This window comes from Schistocerca americana, chromosome 6, assembly GCF_021461395.2.
Source record: "Schistocerca americana isolate TAMUIC-IGC-003095 chromosome 6, iqSchAmer2.1, whole genome shotgun sequence".
Taxonomy (NCBI): Eukaryota; Metazoa; Arthropoda; class Insecta; order Orthoptera; family Acrididae; genus Schistocerca; species Schistocerca americana.
In genome coordinates, this window is record NC_060124.1 from 165,573,759 (window position 1) to 165,586,763 (window position 13,005).

At 44.1% G+C, this 13,005-nt stretch overlaps 1 protein-coding gene across 1 annotated transcript in view; it reads left to right on the plus strand.

The window, feature by feature from the left end:
* Positions 1–13,005, plus strand: part of LOC124619403 (probable ATP-dependent RNA helicase DDX43) — an 86,127-nt gene that overhangs the window by 20,845 nt on the left and 52,277 nt on the right. The window contains exons 3-4 of the mRNA XM_047145759.1: positions 3,571–3,864; positions 3,948–4,057. Of these exons, the coding sequence (XP_047001715.1) occupies positions 3,571–3,864; positions 3,948–4,057 (404 nt within the window). The remainder of the gene's footprint in view (positions 1–3,570; positions 3,865–3,947; positions 4,058–13,005) is intronic.

Here is a 13,005-nt window from a genome sequence, read left to right on the forward strand (position 1 = left end):
AACCCGCACTTTACCGTATTGATGATCCACTCACTGTAGTGGAGACATATCAGTTCTTATGACTGGTTTTCGATGCTCCCCCATCTTAGTCAGCTTAAGCAGAAGTGCTGGCAGCACCTCAATGCCCTCCTTTGCCTGAGCAACACCAATTGGGGTGCAGTTCGCTGTGCGGTGCTTCAGCTCTACAGAGCCCTTGCCCAATCCTGAATTGTCCATCGGAGTGTGGTTTATTGTTTGGCAGCGCCTTCAACATTGCATTTACTCGACCGTGTGCACCACTGTGGAGTCCAGTTAGTGACAGGAGCTTTTAGGAGTCCGGTGACCAGCATGCTGGTGGAGGCTGGTGTCCCTCCACTGCAGATCAGACATGCGCAACTGCTCACCAGTTACGCAGCACACATTCATAGTTCCACTGAGCATCCAAATTACTGTCTCATTTCCCGCCTGCAGCAGCACACCTCCCGCATCAGCGGCCCAGATTGGGGCAAACGATTGTGGTTCGCGTGCAGTCCCATCTCTCCGAACTAGAGTCCTTCCCTTTACCACCTCTACTTGCGGTCCGTTCACGTATGTCTGTGCCACAGCTTCGTTTTGACCTTTCGCATAGCCGTAAGGACTCCGTTAACCCCACCGCTCTCACTTCCTCTTGATTCTTGATAGGTTCTGGGGCTCTGAAGTGGTTTACACTAATGGCTCAATGGCTGATGGTCACGTAGGCTTCAAATATGTTCATGGAGGACATATTGAGCAGTGCTCCTTGCCAGCTGGCTGCAGTGCTTTCACTGCAGAACGGGTGGCCATATCTCGTACTCTTGAGTACATCCACTCATGCCCTGGCGAGTTATTTATCCTGTGTACTGACTCATTGAGCAGCCTACAAACTATTGACCAGTGCTATCCTCACCACCCTGTGGTAGCGTCCATTCAGGAGTCCATCTATGCCCTAGAACAGTCCCGCCGTCGGAATCCCCGGCAATGAACTTGCTGACAGGCTGGCCAAACAGGCGACGTAGAAGCCGCTTCTGGAGATGGGCATCTCCGAAGCTGACCTGCGTTCTGTCTTACACCCCAGGGTTTTCCAGCTTTGGGAGACGGTATGGCATAATAGCACACACAACAAACTGTGTGTCATGAAGGTGACTGTGAATGTGTGGAAGTCTTACATGCAGGCCTCTCGCAGGGAATCATTTGTCCTCTGGAGGCTCCGCATTGGCCATAGGTGGCTAATGCATGGTTACATACTCCGTTGCGAGGACGCACCTCAGTGTTGATGTGGTTCCCAAATTAGACATCCACCTCTTGCTGGACTGCCCACTTTTAGCCGCTCTGTGGCAGACTTTTAACTTTCCCAGCACCCTGCCTTCGGTGTTGGGCAACAGTGCCTCCAGAGCAGCTTTAGTTTTACGTTTTATCCCTGAGAGTGGGTTTTATACCTCTATGTATGTTTTAGCGCATGTCCTTTGTCCCTCCATGTCCTCCACCCTTGTGCTTTTAGGGTGGAGGTTTTAATGTGTTGCAGAGTGGCTGGCTTTCCCTTCTTATTCTCGTGGTTGGCCAGCCACAGTAATCTGCTTTCATGTTTCTCTCTTTTGTTTCTAGTGTCTCTGTTGTTTCCTTGTCCTCTTTTGTTCCTTTTAGTGTTCATTGCCTTCCCTTCGTTCTTGTGGCTTTTCCTCTCTTTCCGTTTTGTGTTATATGTTATATCCATTTTATTCTCACACTTGTGGCAGTGTTTTATTAGGAACAAGGGACCGATGACCTCGTAGCTTGGTCCCTTCTCCCACCTTTAAACCAACGAATCGATCATAAGAACGTATCTCCATATCATGCCCGTACTATGTTCATTACCCATCTTATTAATATTTTTCTCCCATTGATTTGTCAAATATCTATTCAATTCTAATGAAGTGTTGCAATGTGCCGACTGGCGACTCTTTGTCTGTCTATTGTATGCCCTTAGTCTCAGTTCATCCTTGCCCTCTTACAGCATTTCCTGTGACCAATATTTCACTACAAAAAGCCACCCGGAACCCTCGGTCAGGGAAGAGTTACCGGACGGAATGAGAAGGAAAGACTTTTCTTCTCATCCTGTCCAGTAAGTCTCCCCAGACCTGGGGTTCTGGGTGACTGTTCTGAACTGTACCCCTTTCCCTAAACCTCTCCAGTCCTTTTCCTTCACCCCTCTTCCTTCTTCTTCAACTCTTCTGACAGGAGGAGGAGCTGCTGGCTCAGAAAGCTTGTAAATGTTAAACCAGCGTGCGTGCGTGCATGTTCCCCTGCCGACACTTGGTGAGTAGATTTTTTTTTTTTTTTTATCTATCTATTTACATAATATTATGAAACAGATAGAGGAGCTGCTCAGTCACAGTCAAATATATAGCAGCCTCCATGACTTTTAGTAAATTAGCCTTGTTACATGGATTCTAGTATTCTGACGCAGCACATTAGTTTATTCTCAACACGTGTTCAAGATACCGTTCTCCTTCTATTGAACAATTCCCACTGCAGCAATGCCACATGTAACCCACTGTGCCTTTAAAGTATTTTGTGACATACATTTCCCTGCTTGACATAGCTCCCAGTACTGCCATTGTTGTTCTGTGATGCAATGTCTTGTACCACACTAAATTGTTTTGTTTTCTGCTTGATGATGACTTTACTGTTTCACACGTATGACGCTTCTCCTGCATGTGTCAGTAACCGGTGCTGTTGCTGCACCTGATACGCTCCCTGTTCTTGCCCCATATGTTGTAAATGACTTGGAATCGGCGCTTCAGTGTTAGAGCAGTATCAGGCCATGCCAAAGTTGGACGGGGCCAGTGAGCAGCACATTCAGCAGTTTCACAACACCCCTGTGATGATGAGATTACACCAGGCCAACCTACAGGAGATACTGCAGTGGGATCACAGACACTGATGTTCACATGCAGTTGGCATGGGAAATCAGAAATTAAGGATGCTTAAACCAGCTCTTTGTTCGGTCAGATGGGCAGTATGTGATGTCCAGTCCGTGTTAGAGCCATCACAGTGACTTTGCTATGACCATTTTGCAAACAACATACCACTGCCTGCCTTCCCAAGCCCAGGAAACACACTGTGCTGGTTGCCCACCCATGCTCTTTAGTGGTCATCCAGACTTCGACTCCTGCTAACATCATTGCCATGTAGCTACAACACCATGACCTTCAACAGTGGAGATCGTGTCGATGACCACTCCACACTGTGGCTGCGTCTCACCATCTTGGCTCCTGATTTGATGGCCGTAGTCCAAAAGTAGAATATTTCTCGCATTCTTTTCTATTTTGCTTATCTGCAAGCCTCTCTGTGATGAGCAGCAATCTATCCTTTCCATACTGCTATAATTCAGTCCTAGACTTCACATTTTTTTGACAAATGCAGAAAAGGAAGAACGTAAAACAAATTCCAAGTTGTGTGTGTGTGTGTGTGTGTGTGTGTGTGTGTGTGTGTGTGTGTGTGTGTGTGTGTGTGTTGGGGATTGTAGTTTAATGTATGATTTAATTTTTTAAAAGTAAGTGAAAATTTATTTAAATTTTATTGAACTGTTTACAGATTAAAAAACCTGATCAGAACTCATATAATGACAAGACAGATATTACGTTACGTGGCTCAGAAGAATCGCAGTCCAAGGCCAAACAACTAATTCAAGATCTTCTTGATGACACATCTTATAGAAGAGGAAAAAGTTATACCAATCAGACACCAACAAATGGAGGTTACAGTAAAGAGGAAAAACAGCATTCCTCAAACAATGAAAGTAGTTGCAATATTTTTGAGCTGTCGGAAGACGATGAGGTTTTTAAAAAGCTGAATAATATTAACTGGTCAGAGTTGAATAGAGTATATGTAAGTGTTAGGATTGTACTTCCTTTTTTAAAGTGTGGAAAGCATGAGGTGAGAGATTTTTAAGTCCAATTACTCCTAAACAGGAAGAAGCTCAGAAAGAAAAATGGTCCAAATTGCCACCTATGATAAAAAACTTTTATCACGAAGATCCAGAAGTAGCGAACATGCCACCAGAACTGGTTGCAAAATATAGGTAAGAATTGTAATTAACTGTTGCCTTATTGTATGAAAGTTGTGTGCCAAGTAGTAAAAAAAAGTTACATGCTTCTTCACATTATAATGAAAATGTGTAACTTTAAGAGTGGAGTTTCCAACTCTGCAAATAGTTGACACACTGAGTCCTTAGAGTATGTTGTGCTGGCACTATGGTTCAACTTGGTTGAATAGGTGAGGGGTGAAAGGAGGTGAAGGGTAGAAGGGAGAGTCGGGGAATGGTGGCAGACAGCTGAGAGGGAGAGGCAGCATGAGCACAGGGTAGGAATGCGACACGGAGGAGCTAATTCTTGCTGCTAGCAGGGCTGAACACAGTTGCCTGGAGGAGTAGGTGGGACAGGAAGATAGAACAAAGGAAGGGGGAGACTGCAAAGAGGGTGTGGGTGCAGGGCTAGTGGAGACTTGAGGCCAGGAGGTTTGTGGGATCAAAGGATGTATTGAAGGACCAGTCCCATCTGCGATTCATAGAAGCTGTAGTTTTGGTACATTTCAGTCCGGGTTTTGTATGCGTCGTAACAAAAAATTCCTTCAACTTTACAACCTACGTGGTCAATTTGTATTGCAAGATATCGGCAGTTATCACCTACCCGTGCATGGATGTAAGTTACTGAATCAATATAGACACAATTTGTTTCCCAGATACATCTGATGATGGAATGTGTGTTCCAAAATTGATCGTGTGTGTTGTATGAATAATAAACATCAAAAAAGTAAAGTTTGATGAAGTTTATAATCTTTCATGTAATACAAGGTGTCTGAAAAGTCTTTCTCTGATTACATAAATTGATAACTTGGCCTAGAAGTAATCTACAAATATGGAACTGGTGTCTAATTGTTTACAAACTATCAGTTTTTTTCACACATCAGTAAACTTCCACATGAGCACCCTTGGCAGCACGTAGCACATCTAAGCGATTTTCAATTTCCGTCCACACATTAGCCAACATCACTGGAGGGATCGATTCAACAATTGTGGTTATCCGTTGCCGCAGGGTTTCAAGATCTGGTACACATGTTCGGTAGACCTCGTCCTTGACATAACCCCATAAAAAGAAGTCTAATGGGGTTATGTCAGGAGAGCGTTGAGGCCAAACCGTTGGCCCATCATGACCAATCCATCACCCAGGAAAGGTCATATCTAGATAGGCACGGATATTCAAACCCCAATGAGGCGGTGCACCGTCTTGCTGAAACAAGACATCAAGGTGATACTGAAGCAGCTGAGGAACAGCATACAGTAGCAACATGTCCAGATACACTGCAGATGTGATGGTAGCCTCAGCGAAGAAGAATTCGATCTTGCAATAGCGCGCACCAAACATTCACCTTTGGACTGCCTCTGGTGCACTCCATGACCTCACCAGGGGGTTGTGAACCCCAAATGCGCACATTATGGCGTCTCACTACTCCACTGACAAAAAAGGTTGCTTCATCGAAAAGGCAATTCGTCTGAGATAACCATCATCGTCCTCAATACGTGATAGCATTTAGACCGCAAAGTCATATCAACATGTACTGTCATTGGGCAACAATGGAAGTGGAAGTTTACTGATGTGTGAAAAAAAACTTTGGTAGTTTCTAAACAATTGGACACCAGTTTCAGATTTGTATCTTACTTCTAGCCTGAGTTATGAATTTATTTAATCAGGGAAAGACTTTTCTGACACCCTGTAAAATACATTGTGGCTGTATAGCTCAGATGCTGTTATCGACGATGGTGCAGAGATTATATATATTTTTAGAATGAATTTCACAAGTATTCATCCATTCGCACATTGTCTTCCATAAATTTCATGGCGGAGTGCCATTAGGGATGTGAAACAAGTTAGTTTGTTTATTATGGAATAAGTTAACCCAGATTTTACATTGAACACTAAACAGTTTCAGCTCACTGTGTTAAGTTACATAAATCAACGTTCCTGTGCTGCATTAATGCGAGCATTTTCCTTCAAATTGAGTACATGCATCACAGCGCAGAGGATACATTGTCTCTTCATGAGTTTAGCTTCTGAAATGGACAAATAACAGATTTTTGTGACTCAGCTATGTGTAATATAAATTCTGTAGAACTTTGAGATAGTAAGTGCTTTGAAAGGAATGGTGGTTACATAGTTTATTTAAAAGTGTTGTGAAAGGCTTTCCTGTAGGAATACTTTTGGCAAAGTTTCTTGGTTGAAACATCAGCTGTCATGAAATACTGGCAACATTTCATTGACTCTCACACACTGCTGACCCATGACTGCAGCCTACTGTTTATACTGGTCTATAAGTTATAAATGTGCAGCCCTTGCCTAATAGCAAAGCATTCCTGATCAGTACAGGGGAGGATTGCCACGCCAACCGTCAGAAGTCGAAACATGAACTCCAGTGCACATACTGAGGCAGTCATACCTCCTGCACACTGCTGCTAGGCTACTACACTGGCCTCAGAAGTAGCATACCGTAATGTGCACATAATGTGGTATCTGTCCTTGCCACACTCTGCTGAATATTTAAATTTTCACTAACATTATCCTCCGGGTGACCAGTATTTCTATTCTGATGGGTGATGTGGTGTACCTTCCCTCTACTGCAAGGAATGCTGCCCTATTTGCCACCAAATTTGGCATCTTCACACTTGCATGTTTTGCACTTACACTGGTTTAAATAGGAGGCAGCACTGACAGCTCAGCAGCATGTTCAATCATTGAAAAGCCTAAACGTAATGACTGCTTGCTTAATAGTGTGTTTGACCACCTTTGGAATGCATTACAACAGTGATTGTGTGTACCAAAGATTAAAGTCCTTGGTAGGTATCCAGAGGTAAGCGACACTAGATACCTACACATAGTTCACGTAAACTGCAGGCTGCTGGTTTGTGAGTACAGTGTGTGCCCACCCAGAGGTGTTCTGTTGGGTCCAAATTGGACTAATTTGCTGAAAAAGACATAAACATGAATTTATTAGAGTGTTCCTCAGACTGCCTTGTGACATGGCTATTTATCCTGCTGGAAGATGCCATCACTGTCAAGGAAGCCATTGAGTGTGAAATGAAAAGAAGCTGGTAGTCAGCAATGTTACATATTCTACAGCTGTCACAACGCCTTCATTTACTACTATAGGTTCCTCAGATGCGCAGGTGAATGCCCCCTGTAGTGTACTACTACCCCTACTGCATTGTGTTCCTGGCACAGTGCATGTTTCGAGCAGCCATTCAGCTGGATGCCCATGTACCAAGACATGACCATTGAACTGATGTAACGAGAAACATAACTCATCCAAGTAGACAAAATGTTTCCATTGATCTACGGTCCAGTCTTGATGATCCCGTACCCATTTCAGTTAAGACTGCCAGTATTGTTGTGACAACAAGGGAACGTGTAGTGGTCAGTCTGCTGTAGAGCCCTATGTTAAACTAAACTATGTGCAGCGAACGGTGTTCTCTGAAAAACTTGTGCCTGCACTCTCATTGTACTAAGTCGTCAAATCTGCCACAGGTCACAGCAAGGGTTAGACTTAGTCATTCTGTGACGAGTGATAGGAATCAGACATGTTGCCACCCACCCATAGTTTCATCATCCTTCAACTACTTTCAGTAAAGACTTGTGGCAGTAGGATGTGAACAGCCTGGAAACTCAGCTGTTTCCTAAAGCTCATTCTCAGGTGCTGGGCCACAACAATATTTACCTCTGTCGAAGTCACTTACAAGCCATACTGTTGCTATAATGTTTCCCCATTTGTGTTTGCTTTGCTTGTATACTTTCCTCACCACATCACATACCCACATTGTCACCAGAGTTCAACCTCACAGTTGGGAAGATAATAATGTTATAACTAATGAGGGTATGTTGTTAGGTAACTGATGAAATAATGCAGGATTTCACAATACTTTAGGATGTTTCACCCAAGAACCATTTCTGCAGATTCTTTCAGTTTCTACCTCTGAAGTGTTCCATATTAAATAATTTCATCACATATAGCCATGTTCACAAAGATATTGTTATTAATATTTTAACCTGTACTTGCGATACACTTGTTGATATTGGTTTGTACTTGAGAAGGGATTTGTAAGCTGAAACTAGTGGTGTACACTACAAGACCTGGCTAGTAAAATTACATTCTCATTGGAACATTGTCTTTATTAAAATTTAAAAAAAAATGGGGATAATGTCTAGAGTAAAGAAGAACCTTGTAAGAGTCGTGATAACAAAGAACTTGGGTCACACTTTTGTTTAGTAGCAGTGACAAAACCACAAAACTGCTTTTTGTTTCTTACTATCAGTTTCGTAAACATGCACATCCTGCTTCCAAATTAGAGCCGCCTCAAATTTTTTGATAAGAGTATCAAAAAGGACAGTGGGAGTGGCAATAGCTATATTACGCAGGTCTATTTAACTTAATATCATAAATTGTTGCAAATAACTGGTGGTGAGAGTAACTGGCTGCACAATAACAACATTGCAATTTTGTATGTTAGCCTTGCAGCATACAACGTCCCCATTGTAATTGTTACAGATGAAGACAGTTTATAGCTCTGGAATTCAAAACAGTTCTGCAGTTGAGAGGAGCAAAGTTTCATGAATGCCCAGCTCCTTATTTTTTGACTAATGGGCTGGCCGGACTCCAAATACAAACTGTTAGTGTGTAGAAAACCAGTGTCATTAAAAGTAAATTTAAATAACTCTTAAACATCACAGGAAAGTTATACAGACTACAGTGGAAAAATCAGCTGCTAAATTGTTCTTTGCATGAAATATGCTCATCAGAGAATAGTAAACATACTGAAGTATATACGAATATGATGTGGGAGCAGCTAACACCAATCACTTCCCCCCACCATTGTTTACCAAATCAATAACTTTCAGTTCCTGAAATTTCTAAGTTATGTCGCTTTCATAAGAGTGGAAGAATGTTGTATATGGGATCGTAATTTAGATGAGTAAATACAGTTGTCTAGAAATCAACCTTTTTTCTGCATAATGTATGTTTCTAGCACAGTTGTATCTGTGACCGTTCTTGTAAACTACTTGAAACGAATGAGAATCAAAGAAATTTCTCTTAATTTTACAGTATTCATACATATAAGGTGTGTGAGGAAAGTAATAGGACTGGCAACACTTTGTTGTTCTGCTTGTGTAGATCTTTGTGTTCATCCCTTCCAGTTTTTCAGAGTTTGAGCCCTGTACACTCATCATGTGATTTTTGAGAACACTGTCAATGAAGTTGTGTTTTAGTTGTGTGTTAAAAAAATGGAACTGTGGAATTTAGAGCAATGCTATGCCACCATGTTCTGTGTTAGACTTGGGGAATCAGAGTGTGACGTGTGAAAAATTTAAACAGGCCAATGGAGAACATTCCTTATCAAGAGCACAAGTTTTTCAATTGGACAAATATTTTTGGAAGGCAAAGAACATGTTGAAGATCAGCTTTGCTCAGGGAAACCTTCAACTTCAAAAACTGATGAAAACATAGATCATGAGCATGCCCTTGTGAGATTACATTTAACAGTAAGGGTGGTGTGTGACCCGTTAAACACTAACTGAACATACACTTTTACCAAAATTTTGCACGTGTGAAAAGTTTGTGCCGAAATGGTACCAAAAAACCTCACAAATGAGCAGAAGGGTAATCGAAGAAACTTGGGTGTTGATCATCTTGAGAGGATTGCTAATGATCACGAATGGTTGTCATGTCCTCACAGGTGTTTTACAAAGATGACGTTGAAAAGCCGAGGAAAAGGGTGAATAGAGTGCGACCAAATATTGGGCAAGTAGATATCCCCCCCCCCCCCCCCCCCCCTCCCCTCCCAAGGGGCTCGCCACTCCTTGTTGGGTTTGTGCTTGGCTGCCATGGGTCCCCAGTCTTTGCGGCATTTTTTCTCTTTCGTGCTGCATGGCTATCCTCTTGCTATTTTTTATCCCCTCCCTTGGGGAACATGTCTGGGGTATTCTTGGGAATGTTCTGCATTCTGTTGGTGATGTGCGAACAGTCTCACCTTTGTTTTTCACTCCCTTTTCTTCATTTCTTTGCTTCCCTTCTCCACCCATTCCTCTGCTTACATGTTTGAGGATCTTCTTTTTTCTTCCTTCTCCCTGTGCACTCCTGAAGGCCGGCCTATACGTCTGACGCATAACAATTGACTGGGTAATGCATAATTTCCAGCCCTGGGTCAACAGCTACGGTTTGCAGATACCCCCTGGTACCGGCCAGGCCCAGGGTCGGGTGATTGCCTGAGCTGTAACCTTCCCAAATTGCTGATTGGTCCCTCCGTCAGGTGTTCGGGAGGTGTGACCTGATGTGTGAACAATCACCTAAGGCGGATGTGCCTCCTTGTGAAGGGGCCCCCAGTTGGAAGGAGTGCACCATCGGAGACGCTGGCAATCGTGGAGGATTTCCTTGCGATGAGTCAATCATCTTCCCACTCAACTTCTACAAAACATAAACACAATGAGGCTAATGATTCAAAAGACCCTTCCTGGTGCACCACTGTTCCTCATGGTGTCATGTACTGAAGGTCAGTCCTCCTCCGCAGTAAATCCGTATATTATTCAGACATGTGTAGATGAAATTGCTGGCCCTGTGAAATCCTGCTCTCGTTTATGGAATGGTACTTTGCTTTTGGAGACCAATTCTGATTCTCAAGCACAACTGCTTGCTGACCCGCTTCTCTACGGTTACCCTGCTCGTGTCGAGGACCACAGAACTCTGAACTCTTCCCGTGGTGTAATTTAACACCAGGTTTCTTGATGGTCTAACAGAGGCTGAAATACAATCTTACCTCTCTGATCAGGGTGTCATTGCCACTCATCGTGTAATGAAAAAGGTAGATTCCTCCTTAATGGCTACCCACACTCTGTTTCTAAATTTTGATAGTGGTGCTTCCATCCAAGCTGAAACCAGGCTATGAAATTATCACTGTCCAGCCATACATTCCAAACCCGATGCACTGTTTCCAGTGTCATCGTTTTACCACACTAGAACATCTTGTCGACACCCAGCCAAATGTGTCACCTGTGGTAGGGATGCGTACGAGGGCAATTGTCCACCTCCTTCTCCCCTCTGTGTCAACTGTAATGGCGGCCATGTCGCCTCCTCTAGGGAGTGTCTAGTGTATCTTGATGAGTGGGCTATTAAAGAGATCTGGGTAAGGGAAAAGGTGCCTTATCCAGTTGCTCACAAGTTACCGGCTAGTTGCAAACCCTGTGTTCTCCCGTCTGGTACCTGTAGTTCTGTTGTTACCCCTCACTCCATGAAGGACATGGCCATGCAGACATGTGACCTCAAACTCGGCTCTGACATCGTGAAATCGCCTAGTGTCAAGGTAGCATCGCCATCCCCCCTGTCCAGCTGTGCAACAAGCTGTCAAACTCTCGCCTCAAGAGGCGAAACCACCAGCTACACAACTGGTAGGCTGGAAAGGACAGGAGGAGTACGCCCGTGAAGACTTCCTCTGTCCCTCCACCCCAAACAACACCCGGTGGGCACATACAACCGTTTTTCAGCATTGGGCTCCACAGACCGACCGCACAAGCAAGCTGGTGTTTCTGTGGACCATATGGAGCAGGATCCTCTAGCTTCTGTGCCCTCTTCCCTTGCTGTCACTCGGCAGCTGCCGAGGTGACACGCCCACGTCTCTTCATCATGACGCACCTCCAACGGAACGTTCGCGGCCTTCGGTCCCACAAAGAGGATTTACAGCTGCTTCTAACATCCCTTGTACTCTGCCTTCAGGAAATGAAATTGCACCCTCATTACCGCTTTGAGGTTTCACATTACTTACTGATTCGTTTTGACATTCCCTTCAGTATGCTGCTCATACGGAACGCGTTCATAGTCAACCTCAACCCACCTCGCTGACTACCAATCTTCAAGCTGTGTCAGTTTGCCTTTTCCTTTCCCACCTGACTTTTTCCCTCTGTACTACATATGTCCCTTCATCATTCACTGTCACCAGGGCAGACTTCCTTCAACTTATTGGGTAGCTGCCTCCCCCATTTTTGCTACTTGGTGACTTTAATGCACATCATCCCATTTGGGCTTCTCCCAGGACCTGTCAGAGAGGTGTCCTCTTGGCTGATCTTCTTAACCAACTTAACCTCTTCTACCTTAACACTGGAGCACCCACTTTCCTTTCCGACTCGCACACATATTCCCATTTGGACTTATCCCTTTGCATTGCCCAGCTTGCCCATCATCTTGAGTGGTCCATTCTTTCTGACACCTACTTGAGCGACCATTTCCCATATGCTATCTGTTTGACCCCTACCCCATCTGCCTGCACACCTAAATGGCAGCTTCCTAGGGCTGACTGGCAGCTTTACTCCTCCCTGGCAACCTTCGAAGAATAAGATTTCCCCAGTTGTGATGCCCAGGTCGAATATCTCAAGCATTATCCTTACTGCTGCAGAACGTTCCATCCCCCGCACTTCCTCTCTACGTCGTGTCCCAGTCCTTGGGTGGACTGAGGCATGCCACGACACAATTTGTGCACGTAGACATGCTGCGTTTTTAACCACCACACTATGCTGGCAAACTGCATTCATTATAAACAGATGCATGCAAAATGTTGTCGCATTCTTTGGGATAGCAAAAGAGCTAGTTGGATTTCATCCATTAGTTCTTTTAACAGTTCCACACCTTCTTCTGATCTCTGGAACCAAGATCCATTCCCCAATTTACGACCAGACAGTCGCTGACGATGTCATTGTGGACACTATTGCTTTCTCCAACACCATGGGCCACCATTTTGCGGAAGTTTTGAGCTCTTCCCAATATCACTCTGCCTTGCTCAGTCGGAATCGAGCGGAGAAGGCTTGGGCGATGGCCTTCTCTTCACTGAATTGTGAGTGCTATAATGCTATCTTTACTATGAGAGAGCTAGATCATGCTCTCGGTTCATCCCGATCCACCGCCCCAGGGCCAGATGCCATTCACATTCAGATGTTGCAT